Raw genomic sequence first — 25,988 nt, forward strand, 5'->3', positions numbered from 1 at the left:
CATGGCCCAGCAGAGCTTGGCATGGCCTGGCATGGCTCTGCACGGCTTGGCACTGCTCAGCATGGCCCAGCACTGCTTGACACGGCCCGGCACAGCTCAGCACGGCTTGGCACCGCTCAGCACGGCTCAGCACAGCTTGGCATGGCCTGGCACGGCTCTGCACGGCTTGGCACTGCTCAGCACGGCCCAGCACAGCTTGGCATGGCCTGGCACGGCTCTGCACGGCTTGACACTGCTCAGCACGGCCCAGCACAGCTTGGCATGGCCCGGCACAGCTCAGCACGGCTCCGCTCAGCTCGGCAGCTGCTGCAGCCCGGCCGCTGGGCCCACACCCGCTCCGCCCCCGGACGGGTGCCCGGGCACCCGGGGGCCGCACCGTTGGCGGGCGCCGGGCCCACGGCGGAGCCCGGCTGCGGGCGCCCCCGGCCCGTCGGCCGCCGCTAACGCGGACCCCCCACTGAGGCGGGGCAGCGGCCCCGCACTCGGCGGCCCGCCGGCGCCAGGGCGGAGCGGCCGCCGGGCCCCGCCAGCCCCGGGCCGGCCCGGCGGGTGCCGCGCCCCGCCCCCGGCGGCGGACTACCCGTCCCGGCATGCCGCGCGGCGGCAGGAGGGGCCGCTTCCGCTCAGCGCCCGCCGCGCGCCGCCGCCGAGGCCGGAGCCATCGCTGAGGCCGCCGCCGCCGCCCAGGCCCAGGCCGGAGCCGCCCGCCCGCCCGCCCGCTCGCCGCGCCCCGCGGCCCGGCCCCGCGCCCGCCATGTCGGCCCAGGCCCAGATGCGGGCTCTGCTGGACCAGCTCATGGGCACGGCCCGGGACGGTGAGTAGGGGCGGGCGGGGCCTGCAGGAAACGCCGCGGCCTGGCGGCCGCCTCGGCCGCGCGGGGCCCGCCCCGGCTCGGTCGCTGCCTCCGCTGAGGATCTGCGGCGCGATCGGCCTCCGCCCGCGCCGAGGGGCGCGGCAGGCCCGAGCCGGAGCCCCAGTCCGCCTGGGCCCGGCCCCGGCCCCGCCGAGGGAGCGGCGCGCCGGCCGCCTGGGCGGGCCCGCTCGGCGGGCACGGGCCTCGCCGCGCCGCGGGGCGGCCTGGCGAGCTCGGCACAGGGAGCCCGGTAGGGGTAGGCCTGCCCGGCGGAGGAGCCCGCCTCGCCCCCGGCCCTAGAAAGCGCCCGGCACGGCCCAGCCTCGGGAGGAGCCCGCCGCTCCGGGCCCCGGCTGCCGCAGGGAGGTTGTAGGGAAAGCAAGCTCCGTGCCCGGGCCACGCCGTACATACGGAGGCGCGGAGGTAGGTGTGCCTGCAGGAGCCGGCCGCTGTAGTTGTTGTCCAAGAAAAGAAACGCGGGAGCCTGTGCAAAAACACGTTCCCGCTGCGCTTTGTATCTCCCTTCTGCGACTCGCTGAGTACTTAAATTCCCTCCGGCACGTTAGCAGGGCTGTTCAGGTACTTTGCACTTCGTTTCGTAAGTGAATAAGTGCTTCTCTTTCTTTGTGTGTTGAGTTGATATTGAATTGCTTCCCATATTTTTATTTCATACAAACTGAACAATTTTGGCCCCTCTATTTTATTTATAAAGGTTCAGTGTATCTTTGCCTGCCTACATCAATCTGCAAGGGAGTTGCAGAAAAGCCTCATGTTCATCGAGCCGTGAGTCACAACCAATTTTTAAAGCTGTTATAACAAAAAAAAAAGTGTTTGCTTTTTTTTTCACAAGTAACTTTAAAAGTGTAGCTTAGAAAGAAAAAAAAAAAAAAGAAAAAAAATACATTTTCAGTAGACACGACATTATTCCTGGATGCTTGTGAATCCTAAACTATATTCATACTTTAGTATTACACATACCTGTGTCATATACACAGATGAGCTTTAAAATTGTCACATACCATTGCCACTTTGCCTTTACTTTTATGTATCATTCCCCTGACTTCCTTACTGCAGGTGTGGGCAAGAAAACTTTTCCTTTAAAACTTTTCAACAGTGGGCATAAAATTCTGCAGCTGAGGTCTTGAAGAATGCAGATGGGTATAGTATGTGTTGGAGCTCGCAGTGTGTATTGACTAACTTTGTTTCTTTTTTTTATTTTTTTGCTTTTCTGATATTGTCTTGTTTAAGTGGCTCCTGAGTGTAAAATGTCTTCTGAGGGTGGGACACGGGTGGGAGGCACGCTTCGTGTTCCAGGCTGAGACCTACAAGATTCGTCTTTGCACGGCCTTGGGAAGCGTGCTGCGTATTCGGTTCTCAATCCGAACGGACCAATGTCTGAATTATCAGATGAGCAGATCGCAGTTGCCTATAAAAACTGCTCAGCACAGCCTCCTTTTGCCATTCATGGCCCTCCAGTAGTGTGGGTTTCGGTACCTCCTGCCCCTTCCTCACAGTAAAAAACGGGGAGGAAAAAAGAGAAATAAATGCAAGGTTTTGGCTGCGAGCCAGACTGTCCGTCTCCTTTTTTCCTCTTCGGGCTGTGCTGTCTCTTTATATGGATGACAGGCCTCGGACGTTACTTGGCTCGCCAGCACTGTTTTTAACATGGTGTACTGGAGGAATAAATGCTAAAGTAGTGTTTGTTGCCAATTATAAGTGTTCCAGAATATCCTGTTACCCTCTTAAAGGTTTTTTCCCGAGTAATTTTGGGGAGCAGAAACACCAAGTGTTTTAATCTGCATATCGAGGCGAAATGATCGTACCGACGTCTTTTTTTCTCTGATCGGTATTCTAATGTCTCCTTATTTAAAACCACAAATGAATTTCAGGAGATGAAACCAGACAAAGGGTGAAGTTTACAGATGATCGTGTTTGCAAGAGCCACCTTCTGGATTGCTGTCCTCATGATATCCTGGCCGGAACAGTAAGTATATTCTCTGTAATAAGGAATTCTGGTGACGCTGACGTTGGTACAACACTTCAGGGCTCACCTGTGCATCGTAGGTGACTTCAGGAGAGATCAGACTCTCTGTGCCCAAGGAGCAGTCACAATTCTAGTTCCAGTTTCTGCGACCTGTTTATGGAACTGCTGAAGTCAGGAGCTCTCAGAATTTGCTTGAAATGTTTTTTTCTCTCACAATGCCATGTGAAGTTGCAATATTATTTCTCTTTTAGCAGTTTGAGATGGTCAGGGCCTGAAACTTGCCCTGTGGAGGTAGCAAGATTGTAGCTAGCCTGCAGCCCTGGGTGCTCTAGTTCACTGTTGCATCTTCAACTTGGCAAGTCTTTTCTTACCAGCTGCAATAGTCCTTAATCCTTGGAGATTTTCAGTCTTCTCTCCCCAGTTGTGTGATGTTCTCCTGACAGAATGGCAGCTTCTCATCATTGCTGGTTGGTGTGCTAATGGCAGGTTACAGCTCAGGCCAACTTTGTCTTTAGAGCTGGTTGATCTGAGCAGTGTGTCACTCTGCCTGACTGGTTTGAAACAGTTGAGTTGGCTCCTTGGCTGCTGCCTGCCCTCTGGGGACAGAGCTGGCCAGTTTTCAAAGGTTTAGCACTCTGCTCTCTCTGGGAGCAAAAGGTGACTTTGATCTTGCAAAGTAAATATTCGACATCGGCACCCAGGTGAAAGGTGCAGCCCGACTTTCAAAAGAAAGCAGTGCATGTCTTGTAACCATTGCCATGTTACAGAATTGCAGGGTGGAGATGAGTATGGATGTTTGAAAGCCATCTTTACCCTCGCTGTTTGACAGTAGCTACTGTGGCGATTCACGTTGTCCATCCGCTCAGCCAGATTGTTTAAGGATGCTGTTGTTATTTATAGCCCTTCCTGCTGTTATTTCGAGAGCTGGGTTTGGCACAGGTGGGTTGCCAGCAAAGGGGAGGGCTGGCACCCCTTCCTCGGGATTGCTGCAATAGCAAGACTGTGGCAGCACTAGTAGAAAGAGCTTTAGCAAAAGCTGCCTCAGCTCTGAGCACTCAAACTTCAGCTTCTCAATGGCTGCTATTGCAGGATAAGATGGGAAGTTGAATACCAATCTATATATCTATGTATTTTTTATCCATTTGGAGCTCAGATGTATTTTCCAGTGATTGCTCCATCTGCCTTCGTATCACCTCACTTCCCTTTCAGAATTTTAACGCTGCTTGAATCATCTTCTGCCAGCCTCCGTCCTTCGTGCAGGTCACTGTGGTTAGGGTATATTTTTGATACGAGATTCTACAACAGTGTTTTGGGGCCCGGACGGTGGTTTGAAGGTGTAGGCTGCCTTCTACCTCTTCTGACACATTTCCAGGAAGAGGGTAAAACAGTGAGTCGATGAGGTTGAATTAAAGTGATGCGCGTGACTGTTGGTGCACCAAAGCACAGAGGAAATCTAAGGTGTTCAGATGGGTTGTGAGTCTCCTGGGGCAGAGAAGCACGTTGAGAACTGTGTTTCTTTTGCTTCTGTTGTTGCTTGTCTGCAGCGAGTTGTCTTTTCCCTCTTGCTGTAGAATCTGTGCTCGGAAATCTCACGCAGGAGCAGGAAGGAAGGCTGTTTCTGTGCAAGTGGTCTTGCACATCACTGAAACGATCTTGTGGTGGCTTTTAAGTGGCTGTGGAGCTCTCTACGCTGCTGTCAGCTCGTTCTTAGGGGCAAGAAAAAGTACTGGTGCCACAGACTGTGTTGAAAGAACATGTGATGTCTGGAACAGGAACAGCATTTCAGCTGTCAGTGCTACCAGCACAGAACAAAACTTAACTGGAATGTGCAGGCTTTCCTCGTGATCTGGGTCAGGTTCACTGGCATCTTACGGTGCTCCGTTAAGGGAAGAGTGGTGTGGGTGAATCAGCCTCAGCTGGATGGGGCAGCATCCGTCTCTGGATGTGTATTATTGCAGAAATCAGGACCTTGGATCTTTTTGGAAACTTCCAACAGATGCTCCAAGCCTTATGGTGCTGGTTGTGCTGCATCCTCCCCCGAAGGCATTGCTACTGCTGCATCCTTCACGTGTGCAGATATTCCTTAGTAGGAGGCTGATTGGAGACGAGCAGGAAGCTGGATAGCTGTGCTCAGTGAAATGTAATGGAATCCCATTCACTGACCTTCAGGTGCAGAGTAAGAGAAGAGTCCAGACTGTAAGTAAAGCTCTGGAAGATTCCTGAGAGCTGCAGAAGGCATGGTGATGTTTGCTTTGTTCAGGTGGGCCAACGTTCCTGGCGTAAGAGCCTTTGGCCCCAAAAGCTTGTTTAAACTTGCCACTAAATAAGCTGCAACGGTTCTCTTTTTAGTGTCCATGGGAGAGGAGGAAAATTCTGGGAGAATGCAAGTTAGTTTAGTATGCCCATGTGCTGTTATCAGGGGACTTGTCACCAGATCGTTAGTGGCCTGCACTGAGTTAGCTCTGTGGCCAACGGTGAGCATATTTCTGTCAGTGGAAGTACTGCAGCACCTTCAGAGGTGGCGTCAGCCCGTAACCCTCCTGAATTTTAGCTCCACTAATAAGTGGACACGAGTCTGAAAGCTGCCCAGGTAGAACATAGCTTGGAAATTACATTCCAGGAATTAATCGTGTCCCCCGCTGGGAGATGTGATTGAGCTGAAATCTATAGATTGCAGAATTGTTTCGTTGGGGGGTCTGAGCTTCCCTTTTTAACTTGGGTGAAACTCTGTGGCTCTGATTACTATTCCTTGTGGAAATAGACTTTCTAGTGAGTTAGCAGTTTAATGGAGATCATAAGTGATACTTCACAATATGGGTTGCTTAGCAAATGTGAGCAGGACTACTTACCAGTGGCATCTAAATGTGTTACATCTTTGTGTGTATGGGGGCGAAATTTTTACTCAGCTCTGCTGGTTTCTTGTCTCAAATACCTGTGTTACTTAAACCAGCCACGGGTGCTGACTGGAGCAAGTCATGATCACTGCTGGAAGGGGTCAGTATTTGACGAGAGGATTCTTTGAGACAAAAGGACTAGTGGTCTTACCTCAAGTGAGCAATACCTGTGAAAATCACCATGCACCTAGATCGTCTCCAAGGATGTGGAGGAAGACTTGAGGTTTGTATGCTGGTGAGACCTGAATATTCTGCCCCAGAGGAAGAGTTTGAGGGATTTGTTGCCTTTTGACAAACAGGGAGAGGAATACAGGGCACACTGTCTGAAGTTTTGGGTTGGAGTCCCTTCTCTGAAGTGGAGCTAGTGGCTGAGCTTGCATGAGGAGTTCAGATAAGAGTACTTAGTTTGTGACAATCACATCTAAAGCTGCTATTTTCTCCCTATATTGGAAAGGGATCGCAGCAGAATAACCATGAGAATAAAAGATTTAATTCGCATCAAGGAAAGTGATTTTTGTGATAAAATAACAGTAGCTCGCCAGCATTCTTTGAAGAGGCTCGTCTGAAGATTGACATGATTAAGCTCTGAAAGTACCGAGCACTTTGTTTTGTAGGCATTCGATTTCTACTGTTACAGAGCTCAGCAGGACTGTTCCTGGATACAGTGCCTGTTTTTGTAGCCTGCTGGCTGTGGTCTACTGTTTCTGGTAAATCTGAGCAAAATGAGGGAGACTAAATAGTGGCAAGTCATCCGGAATTTTTTCCTTTGTTTAAAAAAGTAAAGCTAATAAACCAGGTAACCGGTGAAACCCCAAGCATTACCTGGTGGAGCTTGCTGTGGTTGCTTTGCTTCACTCTAAACGCTTCCGTTGCTGCCGTCTGAGTGCATCGCTTCGCATGTGTGTCCCTGGCACCCCCAGCTCTAGTTTGTGATGTTCCGCAGGGATTCTGTGTTGATCCCAGTTTAGCTGTACTTGGCTTTCTTTGCAGTTCAGCGAGTTGACACCTGTTGTGCTGTGTTCAGGTTCAGGCTCCTGGGAGACTGTTGAGGTGACTGGGAGAGAAGAGGATGGCTGGCTGGGGTGTTGATGTGATGACATGTACCTTGCCATTCGTACTGGGGCTCACGCTTGGGCCTTTTATTACTTTGGTTTTCAAAATGTCATATTCTTTTTCTACTTTAAGAGAAATGTTCTCTGTTACATATGGATAATGTTGAAATGCAATTCCCATGTTTTGAGAGCGTAATGAACATCGGTTCATGTGGCTGTTTGTGCTTTTCTACTGGTCATACCCCTTATTCTCTTAAGTCTGTTTGGTTTTGATAGGAACCATTCTGTCTGCGTTGTATGGTTTGCTATCTTTCAGTATGTCACTAGGGCTCATCCTGACACAGGTGTGGTTTTCCAGGTGAGCTTTGAATAGGATACAAAGCTGTATGTTGTGCTGTAACTCCGTAATAGGAGGCGTTTGGAGTTGGTGCCTGCTGAAGGAGTTGCTGAGGCAGTGTGCTACACCTTCCCAGCTCCCTCCCAGCAATTTCTAAGGTTGTGCTGTGACCTAGAGTGGGAGCAGGACTGGACTTAAAACATTTGGGGGGCTTGAATGTTGTTCCAGGGACACGTAGAAAAGGGGTTCTAGCAAGCACGTGGTTCTTCTGAGTAGTTCTGTTACTGACAGGTTAAGAGGAAGCTCTTCTTCCTAAAGAAGATGTATTTTGATGTGATGCAGTTGGCAAGAGTTAAGTATCTGCTGCTTGTTGCCGTAGTGGAGGGTTCTTACATTGACGTTTCTTTTTCTTTTCAACAGCGAATGGACCTGGGAGAATGTACGAAGATCCATGATTTGGCACTGCGAGCAGATTATGAGATTGCAAGTAAAGAGAGAGACCTGTTTTTTGAGCTGGATGTGAGTACAGAGCAATTTTTGTTGCTTTTGTGGAAACTGCCTCTTGAAGCTGTTTGGCTGAACAATAGAACTCAGTGGGCATTTCAGCTAGCCGTGTGGTTTGATGAGTTATCTGACAAGAATGTGCAACTCCTTCCCAAATGCCGGCTTGATTGCTGACTTGAAAGTAATTATGGTCCTTGCAACCCCATTAGTCCAGCGAGCTGCGAGGCTTCTCTGGCGTTCCTTGCATCCCACACCCGCCACTCTGTACCAGGTCATCGTAACCCGGTGACCTGTCCCAGAAGGAGATGTGACATTAAAAGCCTTTGCTCTGTGGTTTCACTTTTGCCAGGTTTAGCTTTCTGTGTTGAAACAGATCAGGTGGAAGAATGATTCTGTCTTCCCTTTTCATGTTATTCCAGAGCTTTTGTCTTTGCACTAGTTGCTCAGGTGTTGGAAGTTCCAGTAGCAGGGCAAGTCTTCATGTGAGCCTCCTGTTATATGTCAGAGTAAAGGAACTGTGTCAGTTTCCAGATAGATGACAGACTTAAGGGCAGGGATCAAATTTTACTTTTTCTGCAAAGTGTCATGTATTTTTTCTCAAGGCAGCCGTTCTTGAGGTTGTCTGTGTGTTCCACAGGAATTGCACCAGGTAGCTGTTGACTGTCAAAGCTAGATCTGGCATGGAGAGCATCTGTATTCACAATTCTTTGTCTGAACATGCAGGCGATGGATCACCTGGAATCCTTCATCGCGGAGTGTGACAGGAGAACAGAACTGGCCAAGAAACGCCTGGCTGAGACACAGGAAGAGATCAGTGCTGAAGTGTCTGCAAAGGTATCGTCCTCTCATGAAAGTTTGTTCTGAAAGTCTGTGCAAGAGCACTGATGCTCTGTTGTCCCTGACACTGTTGGTTCCGGGAAGTTAGGCTACACAAAGGCTTTGTGGATTCCAGCCATCCTCTTCAAATGCTGCTCTGGCCATTATTGTGACAAACTTAGAGGTTCAGAGGGCCATAGTAGCATAAAACATGAACTCTAAAATAAGCTGTTTTAGCATGGCAATAAAGCATTGATTTCCCCCTCACCATTCAATGTTAATATAGTAGCTTAGAATACTAAATACATCCCGTGATTGTTGTCTTTTCTTAATAAATGCTCATGAAGTTTCCTTTTTGGGAGCTTCTTTCGTTGGGACAGTACAAAACATTTCTGAAGCTGGCTTTGCAGACCCTATCCTGTCCTGCAAGCCAGAAACATGCCACTGTTTGCAGCAGAACTGATGATGTCCCCTCCATGTCCGGTGTCTCTCTTTGCTATGTGTCTGTGACTGCATTGCCTGTACTTGGCCCACTAGTCCCTTTTTGTTGGGACTCCTTTTGACTTTTGGAGATTTACCATCATCTTCCAACAACTGCTTTTTTTTTTTTAAACAATGTTTTTGAGAGAAGAAGGAAAAGTTGTCCTGCAAGGTTTATCAGGTTTTTTTTTGTCATACTGAAAACTAACTATTCTCTTTAGGCAGAGAAAGTACATGAGCTGAATGAAGACATTGGAAAACTCCTAGCTAAAGCTGAACAGCTGGGAGCTGAAGGAAATGTTGATGAGTCTCAAAAGATCCTGATGGAAGTGGAGAAAGTCCGAGCAAAAAAGAAAGAGGCAGAGGTATGGCCTTGGTTCTCCTATGAATTGTAGTAGCGGACTAGGCTAGGCTGAGTGTGTGACAATCAACTGGGTGGTTCCTACCTCTTTTCTGATGTTGCCACTACCTCCTGTTTTAGTTCCAGCAACATGCCAGCAAGCAGTTGACAGTGTAGTGTGATACACGAAGAAAAGCTTTTTAGAAACTTATCTAGCAAAGAGAGCTGACGGGGGTGCCAGGGGATTTGTCCACTGAAATGTGTGGTCACTAGTCACTTGCAGGGGTAGACTTTGGGTTATCTGTGCTCGTAAAGTGGTTTGTATGGCACCCTTTATATTGAGGGTGCTTTTTTGATCCTTGAAGGCAGCAGGGCAATTCTTGGCAGGAGTTTCCCTGGAGGATTGTGACTATGTAAGAGTTCCCTGACATTTGCGTGTTTTTTTGCCTCCCTTTAGGAAGAATACCGAAATTCAATGCCTGCATCCAGTTTCCAGCAGCAGAAGCTGCGAGTGTGTGAAGTCTGTTCAGCATATCTGGGTCTCCATGACAACGACCGGCGTCTCGCTGACCACTTTGGAGGCAAATTACACTTGGGTTTCATTCAGATCCGTGAGAAACTGGATCAGCTGAGGGTAATCCTGTCTGTCTTAAACCTTCTCCTTGTAGTTCTGAAGACATTCAACGCCTGTTAAATTCATGCAGGTTTCTTTGCAGAGTGCTTGTAGAAGCCCAGAAATTTCTGATTGCAGAATCCCTGAAACTTCACATGGAGGCTTTGTGTAGCCTCACATGTTCTGTGGTTTCTGGATAACTAAATAAGTACCTTCAAAATTAGTCAAACCAGACCACTGCTGTCATTTTTTTTTTTTGCTTGAATACATGTGACTGTGCCATTGCTCTTTCTCATTGCTTTGGCTGAAATTTGTCACTGGGTTTTTTCACTATTGAAGAGCACTTTCAGACCTCTTAATGGAGTGCTTGAACTGAAGTTTCACATAGTGCTATCATTGAGAAGGATCTTCAGTAGCAGAAGTGATGAGAAGTTTTTATGGAATGGTTTGTAATGGAATTGCAGTACTGGCCTCGCTTGCAAACAGACCTTTAGACTGCTGGAGTAAGAGTTGTGATTCCTGTGCCGTATTAATTAGGCAGTATATTGAAGTCAGTGCCTTGACTGATTGTTGGCACAAGGCCAGAGCACTGTTTCACTGTGTGTCTTATACTCATGGCGAGACAGTCCTTGCCTCAAAGCTGACGGGCTTGTCTTAGAGCACAAGCACTCAAAGCGGAGTAGGGAGTGGTGTTTCTTGCACTGATGTGTGTTAGTGAAGTTGTGAGGAAAATGAGAACCTTGATAGAGATCTTGACTAGCACATGAAATGCAGCGAGACGGTTCTTTGCCTTACTACCTGAAATAGTCTCCCTGCAGATCTCTCTGACCTGGTGCTGTATAGCTGAAATGCAATGTGATTTTTTTTTTTTCTAGAAAACAGTGGCAGAAAAGCAAGAGAAGAGAAACCAAGATCGTTTGAGACGGAGAGAGGAGAGAGAACGAGAGGAGAGAATGGGCAGACGGTAAGTGGAAGCTGATAACAGGTTTGTGAAATTGGTTTTGAAATAGTCTGATTTCTCCTACCTGAGCGTTGCGGGAAAGTAGCATCTGCTGCTGGAGCAGCTGTTGGACATGCTCTGGATGCTACGTGAGCACCTTGGCATTCGATTAAAGATGAAAACAAATGCACAAAACCCCCACCTCAGAGTGATTGTATATATTGTTTTAACCTCCATTGTGTATCTGAAAGATGTAAGCTCCCTGTAGGCTTCAGGCTTATGTTGATCTAGTCCCTTTCTTTGAGAATCTGAATCTGGATGAAATGCCCTCATCCGGTGCGTCTGAGTGGGAAGGTTTAAGTTGAGTGAGTGCTAGGCCTGCTCAAATGGCACTAGTCATGCAAAAATTCCCTGGGCAGCCCTCCTTGCATCTAGACTAGGAGATGACAGCAGAAGAGCTGGTATCTGTGAGCCAGATGGTGGGGTGTCTGTCTTGCTCAGAAACTTTTCTACAATAACAGTGAGGTGCTTCTGACACAGCTTTGGAAAACACTTCCTAGGGGATCCGAGGGATCCCAAGGAGTGGCTACTTCTGCTGGTTGTGGCCATGTATGTCACCGTCTGCTCGTACACATATAATTCTTGAGCAGTGGGAGTGGCTGCAATGTTAGTAGTCTCAGGACAAGCTCTTCTGCCTCTTGCCTGCTGAACTGGAAAAACTATTGCTTGTTTCCTCGAACAGGCATCTTGTGTGTAAATAGCTTGATTAAAACAGCGTGGTGTGGAGAGGGTGGTTATTTGCAGTGGCCAGGCAGAGGAAGTGGCTGAGTAGGAATGTTGTTCTCATTGTCACAGCATCTCGCCAGCTATCTCAAGCGTTTCTCCTCTTGTACTTCTTGCGTCCAAAAAAACAACCGTGCTGCCTGTGGAAAGCTCTTCTTGACACTCAGTGTCAACTGGAGAGCGTGTTTCAGCCATCCGTGTCTGAGGTATACAAGATACATAACTACAGTGCTCTAAGATGGTGCTGGCTTCTAGGTACACATTGCTGGAAATGCAAGTAAATACTGGAATTGAAGCAGCTTGGTGTTCTGTGGTCTGCTGCGTGGTGATTTTGGTGTATTGTGAAGGTGTAATCCCCAAATTGTTACGAGTTCTCCAATCAGGATGTTTTATGTGGGTTCTCTCTCCCTGTGGATTGCCTGGTGTCATATGAAATGCTGGTTCATGCTGCAACTTTCTCCTGAACTGTGGTACTTCATACAGAGCCTCACAACTTTCTGGCCTCTGTGCAAGACTGTCAGTAGTGCAGTTATATTTGGGAGCTGCAGAATCTGGAACTGGCTGACGAGTGCAGGAGTTAATTGAAAGGGGCTGATGTTATGTTGTTGGTCAGAAAGATGGAAATGAAACAAGTGTCTGTCCATGCAGCTGCATCGTGGCAGGCAGACACAGGTCCACAGTAGGACCACATCTAACCTGGACTCAGTAGGTCTGTCTCCATGGTGCCTCTTCTTCCTGGAGATCATTTCTGTGTGAAAATTTCTCAACAGAGTTGCCTTTGGGAAGAGTCCTCTGGATCTCTTAGTTGGTCTACGTCTCCCCAAAATGCTGGCTTTCTTCCTCCTGTGACATGTCCGTGGTTTTGGTTTTGTGGTGGGTTGTTTGGTTTTTTTTAAACAAAATACAAACCCTCAGTTCTTGAGAGTTAAGGAGCCTCTTGTGTTCACAGGTAGCTCATATATGAGGGGGTTTGAAGTCCGCTTTTGAATGTTTATTTAATGCTTTAAATATGAAGTGTTTAAGAACTGCATTGAGTTGGGCTAAAGTCTGAGTTCTTGCTGGTTCCATATGGGGTGCTACTTAGAGACTGTGGCCAGCCCTTGCTCTCGCTCAACATGGGGGCATCTGTATGCTCCTCTGTTCAGATCCCAAAGAAAAGCTTGTTACGAAGGAGCCAGAAGTGCCATACAGAGGACATCAAATTATTTGCCTCTCTAAAATGAGAATTTGACCCAAAGAAGGAAAATAGTTTTCCCAGTGGACTCTCAGTGTCAGAACTGAGACTAGAGCCTGGATTTCTCAATTTCTCTGCACCTTCCCTGCTGGGAGCTGTGCTACATCGTGCTTACAGGAGCATTTTTCCATCAAAAACTAATCAGTGGCTTCTGCTGCCTTTCAGACTGCCTCTCTTAACCAGAGCTTGATGCTTTGAGGAACCACAGAAAACATGTTTCCTTCATAACTCTTCTTGTCATATCTTCATATGCAGCATCTTCACAATGTTATTCAGTAAGAAAATCAGTACTGCTTAACTTTGAGAAGTCTTCGGTGACTTACAGGCACTGTGACATACTATGGAAACCTGTAGATTCACTCATGAAACTCTACTTCTCACAGACTTCATTAATTTGTCAACTAAACTGTGATTTCCACATAGGAATGAGTGAACTGGGTTGTCACCCCTAGTGGTAAATAAACACAAGTCCTTTGATGTTGCCGGTGACTGTGGGCTACCCAGTAATCTTAAAAGACTGAAATTCTGTGGAGAGGTGGCATGCTTGGAAGTGCAGAGCTCGGAATTTGCTTCCAGAGTACACCAGCAAGCAAGTCTAGGTGGAGCTGCCAAATGAATTTCCTCTGTAATAAGCTGGACAAAACACAGGTTATGAAACTCAGCATGTAAGTTTCACAACTCTGTGATGCAGGGACAAAAAGAGGGGAAAAAAGATAAATGTGCTCAGCCTCTTCCTTCTCTGGACAGCAGTCTTCTGCTGTCTCCTGCTGTACACTGATTCAGGCTAGTAAGGAAAATGCTGTTTTGTTGGATGCTGCCTGATTTCTGAAGTCTAGCGCCAGGCAGTGATTATCCGGAGTTTATTGTGCATACTCCTCCTCAGATCATAGGCATGGAAGAGCAGCCAGGCTTTTCAGGAGATGTGGAATGGCTTTGTGTGGATGTGTGCACCGGTGGTTCAGAATAAAGTGATCAGGAGGAAAAGAACATTAAGAACTTGGAGTAATTACAACCACCAAAAAAAAATGCAGCTGCCTGCCAGGCATCTCCAGGAGGTCCTGCTGCTCTGTCAGGTTCTGTTAGATGAAAAAGGAGGTGTGTGGTTATTGCCTTGCTCTCCTGGTTTATCAGCTTTTCCTTCATCTGGTTGTGTTGTCTGTTGCCTCACTCAGCACGTGGTTCATTTGCCTGACTCCAAGTTCAGCTCCACCTTGTTTACAGTCCTCCCACCTGAATCCCTTTCTAAATTTGGTGGGTTTTTTTCTTTCTACCATGATTGAACAATCCTGTTTCCTTGTGAAGGAATGTCAGTGCACATTGATTTTATTAATCTTGACTTATCCAGGCATGGTTATAACTGACATTATTAAAATAGATGCTTCTCTGTTGCTTTTTTAAGTTTGGTCTGTGTGTAACTTTCAGCTCCATCTCCTGTCGCAGTGCCAGAACAGCTCCGTGGCTGTGGAACTGGAACAGCCCCTGTGAGTCTGTGTGCAGCAGGGAGATGCGAGCAGTTACAAGTGCGAGTCTTGGAGTCACCAAACAGGGAGACCATCAGCTTCTCAAGGCAAAAAGAGGCTGTTGAGGCAGTGGGTGAGGCTTTGGTGTAGGCTGGCTCTGAAACCAGGCTTTAGAGAAGGGCAGGGTGTGTCTTTCACGTGGAGTGGTGTTTTAGGTGGTGCTGAGTAATAGTGCTTCAGAAGTGAAAGAATTGTGACATTGTTATTTACAGACTGTCAAAAGCTAATGCTTACAGCGTTACATGAGTTCTGAAGCCATGGAAATGTGAGAAAGAATAGTGAGGCTTGGATGATGCTTCTCAAGTTGCTTTCTAAGTCTGGGATGAAGGATTTTTTGTGTATCTCAGTTACTTTTCAGTAATAGTTCTTTCCTTGTGTCTGTGTCTTCCCCCCCTCCCCGGCTTATGTTTCCCAAACAAGAACGAAAACAATTGATGAAAATCTCCATCTAATGTTTGTTAAATAAATATGATGAGTGAGAAAATCCTGTATTTTCTCTTTTTATTAAAACCTTTTTAATGTGCAGCTACCTCAAAGGAACCAAAATCAGAAAACTGTTAAGTGTCTTTCTGACTGGAGAGTGGCACTTTTTTTTGAAAATGTTAGAGCTGATCTAGTTGATGTTAGATTGCAGAGAGTAAAGTGTCTGTATCAAATATACACAGCAAACTTAAAGTTGGAAAGGTTTGTTGTAGTGTTTTATTAACAGACTGAATTGATTTGCAGGCCTTTGCTATTCTGACAAGAAGCTCTGCGTGTAGAAACTAGTGTTTCTACAGAGTTATTCAGTTGGGTTTTTTTTTTACAAATTCTCATTCCCCCTCGCCCCCTAAATTGAAGATAATTAAATTTTTTAATGGTTTTATGGCAAGCTTTTTCTTAACTGACGTATTACTTGAAGTATTGTTGTGTTCTTGTGAAGAGCTGCCAGGGTGAATGGGTCATTCTCTTGAAAACCCACTGACTATATTATACCTTTTCTTGATTAACTCTCCTCTTCTTTCCAGGTCTGGATCAAGAAATAGAGATCGTCGAAGGTGAGTGCACAGTTCTCTACAGTTCCCCAGGTACCTGTTTGTGTTTCTATCTAGCTACTGTTTTTTTTTCCCTGGGTCTCACAAATGGAGTTCACTCAGTGCCCTCGTCTCTTTGTTTTGCTCCCTGAAAGAAATGAGACCTATTGCTTGGGCACTTCAGTGGTGCTGCGCAACTTCATGTCAGCCGTTGGGCTAGAAAGCAGATGCTGGCTAGCCAGGTCAGGGCAGAGTACTCTGGAGTACTGTGTGCTCCAGAGTAGGAGTCTGAGAATGTACTTGATGCCTTTTTCAATAAATACCTAATCTACTTTCATAGTTTTAATGTCTGAAATACATCTGTTACGTATATAATAGCTCAAATGTAAAAATACAGAGACTCAAGATTAAAGCCCCCACATCTCTGTGGAGAACTTGCCTTAGTGGAATGACAGCCTTCTGCTAGTGATCACGCACCTGGAGATCTTTCTCTCTACTGCTTTTATATACATTGGCACCCTTTGTTTTTTTTTCAGAGCAGATTGAAACAAATCTGCTTCTTAAGTGCAGTACCTTCACAAGGGAGACTTTCTTTTGGCAGACTGCCATATGGTTCTGGTGATTTCACTTGCCACTTACTTTGGCCTCTCTTCTACTTACACAGGCCTCGCTTTGAGCGAGGCACGGTTTGTGAGCTCTGCTCTAGGCATCGGCACACGCTTACGGTAATGGTGGGAGCTTTTTATATAAGCTTCCCAGCAACTCGGATTCACCCACTGGCATTTCATTGGTAGCGTGAGGCCCAGGAGGGAGATGCCCACCCTCTGGGTGACCTGCCTTCTCTGTCGGCAGGGATGCAGCTGGGGTACTTGCTACTCAGGAATCTCTGAGAGATGGGCTGAGGTGTACAGGGGTGATGTACTGGCCTGTCTCTTGAGTCTGAAGCAATCTTGTGTCATCTTCAGGTCACGATCTCGGGAAAGGAGGCGAAGACGCTCGAGATCAGCTTCCCGTGAACGACGGAAGTCTCGCTCTAGGTCCCGAGACCGACACAGACGCCACCGGAGCCGTTCCCGCAGCCACAGCAGAGGTCACCGACGGGGGTCCAGAGACAGGAGTTCAAAACACAAGTATGTATTCCTGACAGGAGTGCTTCTAGAAAGGGGGAGTCCTTGGCACCACAGTGAGCCTCCCCAGTCCCTTAGAGCGAGCAGGAGTGTGGCAGGTCTCTCAAGTTAGCAGCTGCAGTGTCCTGTACCTGCTCTTGGGCCAAAGTAGGATTTCCCAGTGGTTATTCGTAGCTGGCCTGATGTGAGAGCAGTAGGGCAGTAACTGTACAGTGAGATCCCAGCTTGAGAGGAGAATCTAGGAGATAGAACCAGTTCCTTGATTTGCAGCGCTGAGTTTTGAGAAGGTGCTGGTTTTCTTGTGTAAGTAGCAGCACAAAGCCCTGCTTGAGCTAACTGAGCCTCCCCAGGCCTGTAAAAGCCAAGTAACTGAGAGGCAGTTTAGACGTTACATTTCTGTAGTTACCTTCTGCTTCTCAGCTTTTTTTCTGTCAGTGCTGGCATGGGGAAGGAAGTGCATGATTTGGGACCTGGGGGGAAGCCTTCTGTTAGGGTAAGAACGAGATGGAGAGACAGACAGTTCTTTAGGAATCTGCACTAGAGGGAGGGGAAAAAGAAGCCAGGAGGAGGAGTACACCATTCTCCTGTCGCTGAGGAGAAGCAGTGTAGTCCAAAGAAGGATGTTCAGTCTCTTTGGAAACCGACAAAACACTCACTATGTTTTGAGGAAGGATCAAGCAAGCATATGTAGGAATATTAGCAAAATTAAAAGAACTGTTGTGTTTCCTTACAGCCCTTCTAAGCCCGGGAGCAAGTCTATCACCAGGTGCTTGCTGAAGTTAGATCTAGCTTTTTTTAGTGGTCTTAGTTGACAGGGGAGTGCTTTAGCACTGTCTCACCTGATGAGGCACCACAAGTACAGTTCTAGAGACAAACCTGCTGTTGTGTCTTGTGTCACTTTAGCTAAGTAAAGGGGTAAGAACAGGTTTTAAAGGTTCCTGATGAAGGGGGGGGAAATAATGGTCTGAAAATAAGTCTGTTAATTGAGGGGGGGGTGTAAATACTGTTGATTCTCCAATGGCTGAGATACTAAAGTCCTTTTTTAAATCTGTCTTGAACATGAAAAATAAAGAAAAGAAGTTTGGACAATTAGGAAGTGAGGAAGACCCTGTAATAACTATTACTAAAGAGCAGGTAAGGGAATACTTCGAAAACCTTGAACACATTCAAATCAGCCCACCGAGACTGTAGGGGGATTGGCTAGCTGACATACTTTCACAAAATTACTGAGAACTGGGACCAGGATCAGTTTAAGAAAATAAAACAAAAACAAGAGAACAAACAGAAAAACACTGTTCCCTGGAAGAGTGTAGCTTTTGTTTTCACCTTGAGATCTAATGAAACCTGCATTCAGGTTCTGCTGGTCTAAGGTCTCACTTGTATGAAGAAACAGAGAGCCTGTCGCAGGATCCAGAGCTCTCGGGGTAGGAGGACATAGAACAGGAAAGGAGTTAATCTCATCAGATAGGCTCATGTTGTTTTCTGGTTAAAGGACACAATTTAATGAAAATGAAATGACTCATGTGATGCAGAGGGCTGTAAGGTTTTAATATATCAGTCGCGTGATTTAATATATCAAGTTCCAAACCTTACAATCAACATGAATGAAAGCTGGAACCTCTAAGGTACCTGCCAGGTCCTCTTCTTGTGGCTGTAAAGGAGAACCTGTGTACTGAGTCCTGGAGTAAAATGTGCTGGCTCAGTGTGCTCTGGGAAGGCCTTTGCCTGGTTCTGAAGGGGTCCAGGCTGCTAGAGCTCAGTCAGGACCAGCACCTTTTGAAGGCCGCTGGTGTGAATCATACAGGAAAACAGCCTTTTCAGCTTGGACCTGATATGAAACCCTCTGCTTCATTCTGTGTGGGCTGGTAACAGCGAAGCACTGCTGAAAAGCTGTAGCTGTCATTCGGGCAGGCTGTGAAAAGATCTGCCCGTGTTGTGGGCTGCGAATATAAATATGCATCATCCTGACTTTGAACCCAGGATGCTGCCAAGGACAACGCTTGTCAGGATGAAAAGTAGAAAAAACCCAGGACTGTGCAAGCGTTGGAGTCCAAAGAATACAGCTGGTATTCAAAGCAGTTGAGCAGAAAGCCACTAGCTTAGGGCATAATGAAAATCCACTCTAGAAGACGCAGACAGAGCTGAGTGATGGACGAGGAAGAAATTGCAGGCACTTTAGTATGGCCCAGTAAACTAATAAAGGACCCAGGGAAGACCTCAGAGAGCCCCTGTGGCAGCAACTCGAAAGGATCACTCCCAGGAGAGAGTAACAAAGGCTGCGCCGTGCACTCAGCGCTGCAGAACTGGTGTTCTCTTCCGTAAAGCTCGTAGAGAGACCAGAGCTGATGTCTTGGAGGACACCACTCCCGACATCGCAGCACCCAGGCACATTGCTGTAGGAAACTTGTGTTATGCCCCAGCCCTTTTAGGGAAAGATGTTGTCGTTTTGTGCATATTTGAACATTCTTTTAGTTGTGAAGCTTACAGCGACGGTTTACTTTGTACTTCAGATCTTCTAGAGATCGATCTTCAAGAGAAAAGTCACGAGACAGAGAGAGGAAAGAGAAGAGCTCTTCTGAGAGGCGGCACGAGAGCACAAATGGCAAATCTCGTTCCAAGAGATCAGAAGAGAGAGAAGCTGGCGAGATCTGAACTCAAACGATCTGTGTTGCACTGTAAATAGTCTGATAAACATTCTACACAAAGCCTAAATTTCCCATTTATATTTACTGAATACAACTCATCTTTTGTAGTTTGGAATTTTTATTGTTTGGCAGATAGCTGTGAGTTTGTAGAGACACAGAGTTACGTACTGTTTAACAGGATTTTGTTTTAGTAGGAATAAATAAATCTGGACGGATCGTTTTCAATTCAGGCCAGTGGTTGACACACTGTGTTTGTCCTGACGCAGCGAACGCGGCGGGCAGGGGCAGTGCTGTGGTCGCAGACCTGAGCTGCTGTGATGTTTGTAACGCTTCAGCCCTTTCCAGAAGATCCTACCTGACCCTTTGTGAGCACACCAGTAGCACTGGTTCTCAATTAATTTTTTCCTTCTGTTTATATATGTTAAAAGAAATTCAGAAGTGGGTTTTTTTTTTCCTTTTAGCGCTTAGCCACCTCATTTTTATGTCTCCAGCATTTGAGAGCTGCCTCACTGTTCCAGCCAAGTCAAGACAGACAGAATTTGGCCCCCATATGCCTATTTTGAACGCTGTTCATCTTGGTGAGGATGACCAAATCAGCTGGAGCACGTTTCTAAGATGGGCTCGAGTCTGGTTTCAGTACCTTTACAGATCAGACACTGGCTGTAAACAAAACCGTGGAAAATCTGGACTGATTTTTCTAGAGAGGAGTACAGCAACAGCTAGTCTGCTTATTTACTGTGCACTCCAGGGTCAGAGCTTCCTCCATGGAGTTTTGACTTGCAAAGAAAAAGCGTTGGTGTGTGTTTTTAAAGGCTAGTCGGGCAGAAGTTGGCAGAGGTGACTCGGGATGGAGCGAAATCCAGGGGCAGGGCGAGGAAAGGAGTCGGTGTGTGCCGAGGCACCAGCTGTGTCCCAAGGCGTGCGGGAGGAACTCGCATATTGTAACTAGCTTATTTGTGACTAGGTTTGTTTTACGCTAGGGGAGGAAGGCCGCCGTGCCGCGCCAGCCGCAGCCGTGCCCCCGAGGATGAGTATTTTGTGAGAATCGTGTGAGTAAAGCACTTGCTGCCTGCCGAGCGGGCGCTGCTCGTTAGCTCCGTGAGGCGGGCGTCCTTCATTAAGGACGGCGCACACCTAACGCTGCCACGCGGCGGAACCGGGAGAGCGTCTGTAAATGCTGGTCGAGGCCGGGGCCCGGTGGGGGCGGGTTCCGCCGGTGCTTTTCCCCTTCCAGGCCCCGGTAAGCTGCTTAACGGTTTCGGTTTCCCTGCGGCCGCCCCGGCGCTCCCTCGGTGTTAGTCCTTAGTGCATGCGACCCCCTTCCCTGTCCGTTTTTACAAGGAATTCCGCGGTTTCACGTATTGTTTTTGTAACCTCCGTGTCGGGTGAGGGGGGAGCGGGGCCCGGGGGGCGGCGGGCGCGCTCTCGGGATGCCTGTACGTGACTGTGCTGTTCTCTCGCGGTCTGATCGCATTAAAGATCTGTGTTTGTGGCTCCCAGTGCTGCCCGGCCTTGTTCTTGCGGGTTCCCCGCCCGCGACGCGCCGCCCGCCTGCGCCGCACTGCGCAGCCGCGGCTCCGGGCGGGGCGGAAGCGGACAGCTCCGCCATGGCGTTACTTCCGCCGGGGGGCGGTGGGGGGATGAAGGCGGAAGTGGCGGCGGTGGCGGAGCGCGCGGGGTGAGTGCGGCGCGGGCCGGCGGTCGGTGCTGCTGGTGCCGCCCGGACGCGGCGGGGGGAACGAGCGGGCGGGGCGGGGGGGCGCGCCGAGCCGAGCCGCGCCGCCGCGGGGGCGAGGGGAGCTCCGGGTCGGCCCCGCGGCTGCGCCCCGAGAGCCTGGGCGAGTCTGCGAGCCGCTCTCCGGCGAGCTGCGGCGCGGCGGGGCGCCTTTTCGGGGAGGGAACCGGCTGCCAAAGCGTCCCCCGCTGCCCGGGCGCTGCTACCGGGCACCGCGCAGTGCCGGAGCGTGCAGAAGGGTTTAGCTCAGCCCGCGGGCCGCCGGCTGCTGGGCAGGGGCCAGCGGGAGGGCTGGTCCCGCCCCGCGCCGGGAGCAGCGCGGCTCCTGCGTGGAACGGGCTGCTCAGCGCTCCCTGCTGCACCTGACGCTGTCCCTGCGATCGAAGGGGATGGCTGTCCGCCTTCAGCAGCTCGAGAAGGTGCCCCAAACCCTGTCACGAAGCCTGGGACGGAATTTCAGCCCTTTGGTAAAGCCTGGGGCTCCGCCGAGGTGTCTTGTTGCTCTGATCCGCCGTTCGATCTGTGCTGGTTTGTCCCGTGGGGCTGGCGGGTGGCGTAGGGGTCCCGGGGAGACGCTGGCGCAGCGGTGGGAAGTGCAGGTTCAATCAAATGGAAACACAGGAAAGCCCTCGCCTCTGCAGAGCTCAGCACGCAGCCTTCAGCGCTGTTCGTGGCCAGGGTTCACGGGCACGTTGCTCGTTTCCTCAGCGGGCCGCGAGCCTAGTGCGGAGGCATGAATTAGAGCGTTTCTTGTAGAAAGAAAAATGCTTTCATGTGTTAAATTCTGATTTCATTTCCACTCCTGTTTTCCTTATCTTTGAATGCGAAAGCCTCTTATGTTCCTGCTGGGAGTCGGAGGGACAGGCTGCCCTGCAGAGAGGGACGGCTCCGTGCAACTGGAGCCAGCGCTCCCGCGTGCCTGGGCAGAGCTGGGCCCCGTTTGAGCAGCTGCCTGTGGAGGCTGGAAGCCGAGAGGCTCTGCAAGGCTGGGAGTTGGCTGTGTGGGTGGAATGGCTTGTGAAAGAGCTTTCCTCAGTGTGCATGTGTAAGAGAGGAAAAGAAAAACTCCATTTCTGGGGGGAGAAAAGAGGTTCCTCTTGGAGATGGCTGGCCAGGACAGCAGTGGCTGGAGGAAGGCGGCTGTTTCACGCTGCCATAAACCTCAGTAGCCTGTGCAGGAAGGACCCAGTGGGCAGCACGGAGTTGGTGACCTGTGCGGTAATTGGAGATCTGTGGAACAAGTGCTTGGTGTAAAAAATGTACTTTCTTGTCATTTTAATAAACCTACGTGAAGTGACCACGGCCTCTTCTAATGGGTTTTCATGCTCCGAGACCTCCCCAAAGTCCCTCTTGTGTTAAATGTCTGGTGGTGCAGAGAAGTCGCCGTGCTGCTGGCGCAAGCAGGGGAGCCCCGTGGATCAGGGGGATGTCTCTGATGTGGGAGGTTGAAATAAATCACTGACTTGTTCCCGTGGGGCTGACGCAAGGGATCCGCAGCAGTCGGTGAGGGTGAGTGGCTTGGATCCAGCGAAACTAAGGGCTGGGATGATAAATGACACGTGCTTCTGCTGCTTGGTTGTTATGACTGGCCTAACCTGTAATCAGTTCCATGTAGCTTTGCAACTTTGATGCTGTTCTTCGTTGTGGAAGAGTTTTACTCTTCCCATCGCTCTCTTGGAAAAACTGCTGGGTTGTGTTTTGTTCTTCACTAAACGGATCGAGTTTCTCTGCCTGAACCCTGACTGTAGTGAAAACGGCGCCGGAAAAGGACTTTTCTCCTATGAATGCCGGATGTATCACGTTCTAAGGTGACATTTGGTTGTGCTCTGGAGTTGTTTCTAATTCCCTCGTGTGGGTGCCCTGTGGCATGTGTTGTGCCTGCACCGGAGGGTTAAGTGTCATTTAGGAAGTACCTGGTGCTTTGAAGAGACCTGTGTTGACAGAGGCAAAACAGCAAGAGGGAGGGGAGGGGAGAGGACAGCTGTAGCAGCAGAACACGAATGTTTCTCCAAGCCAGGTTGTCTTTGGTGGGGTCTGGGCCACAAACCATGTCCTTACAAAGGCCATAAGGACGCGAGTGGCAGCAGAGGGACCCCGGCGCCGGAAGGGCATGATCTCCTCAGCGCAGTTCTCCCCACCAGCCTGTGGCTGCGACTTTATATCGAGGAAGAGCTGCAGATGATCCAGCAAAACTTGTGTAGGCAATGCAGTCTGGGTGTATTTGGGAAGGAAAACCTCCTCGTTAGGGGGAAATCTTACGTGTTATTTCCTCATGGCTGGACCCTGACATCAGTGGGACTGCAGAAAAGGGGAAAAATGACCTGTTAAGTGTCTTGATGGTGCAGCAGGTGACTGCCGGTGGGTCCGCTGCAGTGCCGCGCCGTACATGGGATCAAAACGGAACAGTCTGCTCGTGGGAGACAGCCGTGAAGGGAACATTGCATCTCACTCAGAGCAAAGCTTGGAAGCTGTTTCGTCATTATTGATTGCAGTGTGGGGCTTCAGCGATTTCTGGCTGCCAGGGAGAAATCCTGTGAAGTGTTTAAAAAAACAGAACCAAGACACCCAAATGCTGTATTTGGGTTCCTAAAATGGCCTGTGAGAATCTGATTCCATCATTCTGTGAAAGAGATAAACATGTTGAACATCAAATCTAAGTTACGATACATTGCTAGAAATTTTCCAGGAAGAACTGGTGAGATTACGAACGCTGTGGTTTGGTATTTTATGGGTGGAAAATGAGTTAAACCTTCCATCACATTGATACTTAAAAGCTTTGTGTCACCAGTCTTCATGCATCTGACTGCATGTGGTTCTCCGTGCTTCTCAGGCTAGCTGACTGGTAAGGGTAGTTTGTCTCTTGGATTTAGCTGTGGTTGGGTGCCAACCGCCTGCTGCACAAGTTTCACTGGTTTGATTCAGATCAGATCTGTAAATCTGCACCGTAGCTTCGGGAGAAGAGGAAAGTCAGTGCCCCACAAAGGTGAGTAAAGCTGAGGACTGTGTGTTCGTCCTGACTGCAGCATCATTGCTGTGGGGTGGGAAACGGTACTTGTTCCTCCTTGGCTGTGATCGGGGACTGCTCCTGCCTCATCCCCTTGCTGGGGGTCAGCACCTTTTAGAGCTCAGGGAGCGGTGGAAGTGCACGCACCAGCGGATGAAGCCGTGTGAGATGCAGATCCTGGCTGTGCCGCAGTGCTCCCCGGGCTCAGTCTGGGTCTGTCGCGTGCAGTTTCTGATTGTTTCCTTTTCCATGAAGTCTTTCTCCTGCGTTGTCTCACGGAGAGGCCTCCAGCCCCAAGCAGAGCTGGTGCTAGCTACGAGGTCTGGAGCATGCAGTGAGCGTTAATAATGCAGCAGCACAGGATCCTGTCGCTGCGTATTTCCTTGCAAGGTGCCTGGGTGCGTTAAACTTTCCAGTGAGTTATTTTGTGTCCTCTACCAGCAGGAGACAAAATGCCGGCTGCTAGAGGACAGGAAAACCATCTGAAATGCACACTATCATTTTCTGCTTGTCTTCAATTAAACTGATTACCAGATCTCGTTGTTCAGAGCTCAGACCGTTTCACATGCTGCCAGCATGTACTTTGGCAACTGCGGGCGATGGGATTTCCTGCATTGTTTGAGTCTCTGCCACTGACCTTTGTGGTCATCCTTCTGGCACTGCCTCTGCTCTGGCAGGGGTGCAAAGGGCATTATTCAAACCCTGAAAGAAAGAGAAAGAATTACTTTAAAGGCATTGAGGGCTCTTTGTAATCGAAGGCTCGGAGGGTCATTGCTGCAAAAGAAGGGGAGTTGCTGGGGCTGTCGGGATAATTACCACTCTTTTTATTGTTCCTATCCCAGTCTAGATGGCAGTGGTGTGATTTATAGTGAGTCATAAAGATCTGCCTTCCATGCAGCGTTAGGATGGTGTCCCTTTTGGACTAAGGGGGCAGAAGCCTGGGTTTGGTTCTTCTCGGGAAGTCTCATGGGTGCTGGAAGCGCTTGGCTGTGCCCTGGAGGCTTCCCGGCGTCCTGGGGGCTGCAGAGGGCTCCGCCAGAGAGGCCGGCGGGGTTGTGCTGGAGCCCTGTGGCAGCCCGTGCCACGGACGCCGGTTACCGCAGCCTTCGAGAAGATCCACCTCTCCCTGCCGCTGGAGACGGGCGCGCCAGAGATGGACGAGCCGTCTGCCTCATCACAAGGGAGGTCACGTAACCCCCTGCTGCCGCCGTGCCCCATCGCTGCGGCGGCGCTTGCTCCGCTCCGGTAAATCATTTGCTCAGCCTGTGCCGGAAGCCGTGTACCTTGACCCTGCTGGAGGTCAGTGGCTCCGGTAACAGCGGTGCTCGGCTCACCAGCGCGATGGCCGGGTCGGGGGAAGGCTGAACGCACAGCTCGCTCTTCCCCTTTCCCTCTGGAGCCTTTCTGCCCTTGTCAGGTGCCTGTGGTTGGTCTGGAAACAGCCGGCACTGGGGAGATGTCTCTGGTCTTACTGGTAAACTGATGCGAAGGGCAGATGAGGTCTTTGGAGTAAGATCTTTGGAATAAGATACAACTTCTCCATTATTGATCTAATTGCATTTGCGTGGTGTTGCGCAGCTTGAACTGAATTGTCTGGAATGAGCCCTTGTACCCGATGTGCTGTTGCAGAATGAACGCCAGAGCACTCAGGTTGGAGCAGGAGCTTCGTAACTCCAGCCTTGGGAGCGCAGCCGGCGCTGAGCTTGGTTAGGGGATTGGCAGCTGCGTGCCAGGCTGCCCCACTCGACCCCTGCCTTACTGCAGTTCTCTTCCCCCTGGGATTTGTACCCAGAAGGTGCCTCCGCAGCTGTTCCTTGCGGTGGGACAGGGACAACTCCAGGGAGGTGAGACCTCCGGTTGTGCCACGGCTGCCTGAGGGAGCCTGGCCTCCCAGGGGCGACTGTCGCCTTGTGTTTCTTTGAACCTGTAAATGAACTTGGGCATGAAAGGTGAGATGCAACGAGCCTGGTTGTTGTTGTATTTGAAAGCACAAGCTCCCTGCGTTGTGTCCCTGAGTTTAAACTATTTTCTGCTGGGGAAGTAAATTGCTCCTGCGGACAATCCAGGCACGTGACAGACCATCCAGGCACGTGACAGCTGGGGTATGGTCATG

At 49.5% G+C, this 25,988-nt stretch overlaps 1 protein-coding gene across 4 annotated transcripts; it reads left to right on the forward strand.

Moving 5' to 3' along the window:
• Positions 1–754: 754 nt before the first annotated feature.
• On the forward strand, positions 755–19,366 carry LUC7L (LUC7 like). Of its 4 annotated transcripts, XM_086621974.1 has the most exons (11): positions 755–815; positions 2,744–2,838; positions 7,542–7,640; positions 8,349–8,459; positions 9,143–9,286; positions 9,719–9,895; positions 10,750–10,838; positions 15,359–15,388; positions 16,330–16,494; positions 17,564–17,625; positions 19,002–19,036. In XM_086621974.1, the coding sequence occupies exons 1-10, from the start codon at positions 755–757 to the stop codon at positions 17,589–17,591; spliced, it is 999 nt and encodes a 332-aa protein (XP_086478100.1). In that variant the 3' UTR covers positions 17,592–17,625; positions 19,002–19,036. The 4 variants fall into 4 exon arrangements, with proteins under 4 accessions (XP_086478100.1, XP_086478097.1, XP_086478098.1 ...); XM_086621971.1 differs by lacking the exon at positions 17,564–17,625 and having other exon boundaries at positions 18,972–19,366; XM_086621972.1 differs by lacking the exon at positions 17,564–17,625 and having other exon boundaries at positions 19,002–19,366.
• Positions 19,367–25,988: the final 6,622 nt, after the last annotated feature.

The sequence above is a fragment of the Tauraco erythrolophus genome, chromosome 17 (assembly GCF_009769465.1).
Source record: "Tauraco erythrolophus isolate bTauEry1 chromosome 17, bTauEry1.pri, whole genome shotgun sequence".
Lineage (NCBI taxonomy): Eukaryota > Metazoa > Chordata > Aves > Musophagiformes > Musophagidae > Tauraco > Tauraco erythrolophus.

Excerpts from the sequence above, each read along its gene's own strand:
- LUC7L (XM_086621971.1), top strand. The coding sequence starts at position 755 with ATGTCGGCCCAGGCCCAGATGCGGGCTCTGCTGGACCAGCTCATGGGC. Across the intron at positions 8,460-9,142 it reads GTGCTGAAGTGTCTGCAAAG|GCAGAGAAAGTACATGAGCT; the intron begins GTATCGTCCTCT and ends TATTCTCTTTAG. Across the intron at positions 15,389-16,329 it reads AGAAATAGAGATCGTCGAAG|GTCACGATCTCGGGAAAGGA; the intron begins GTGAGTGCACAG and ends TGTCATCTTCAG.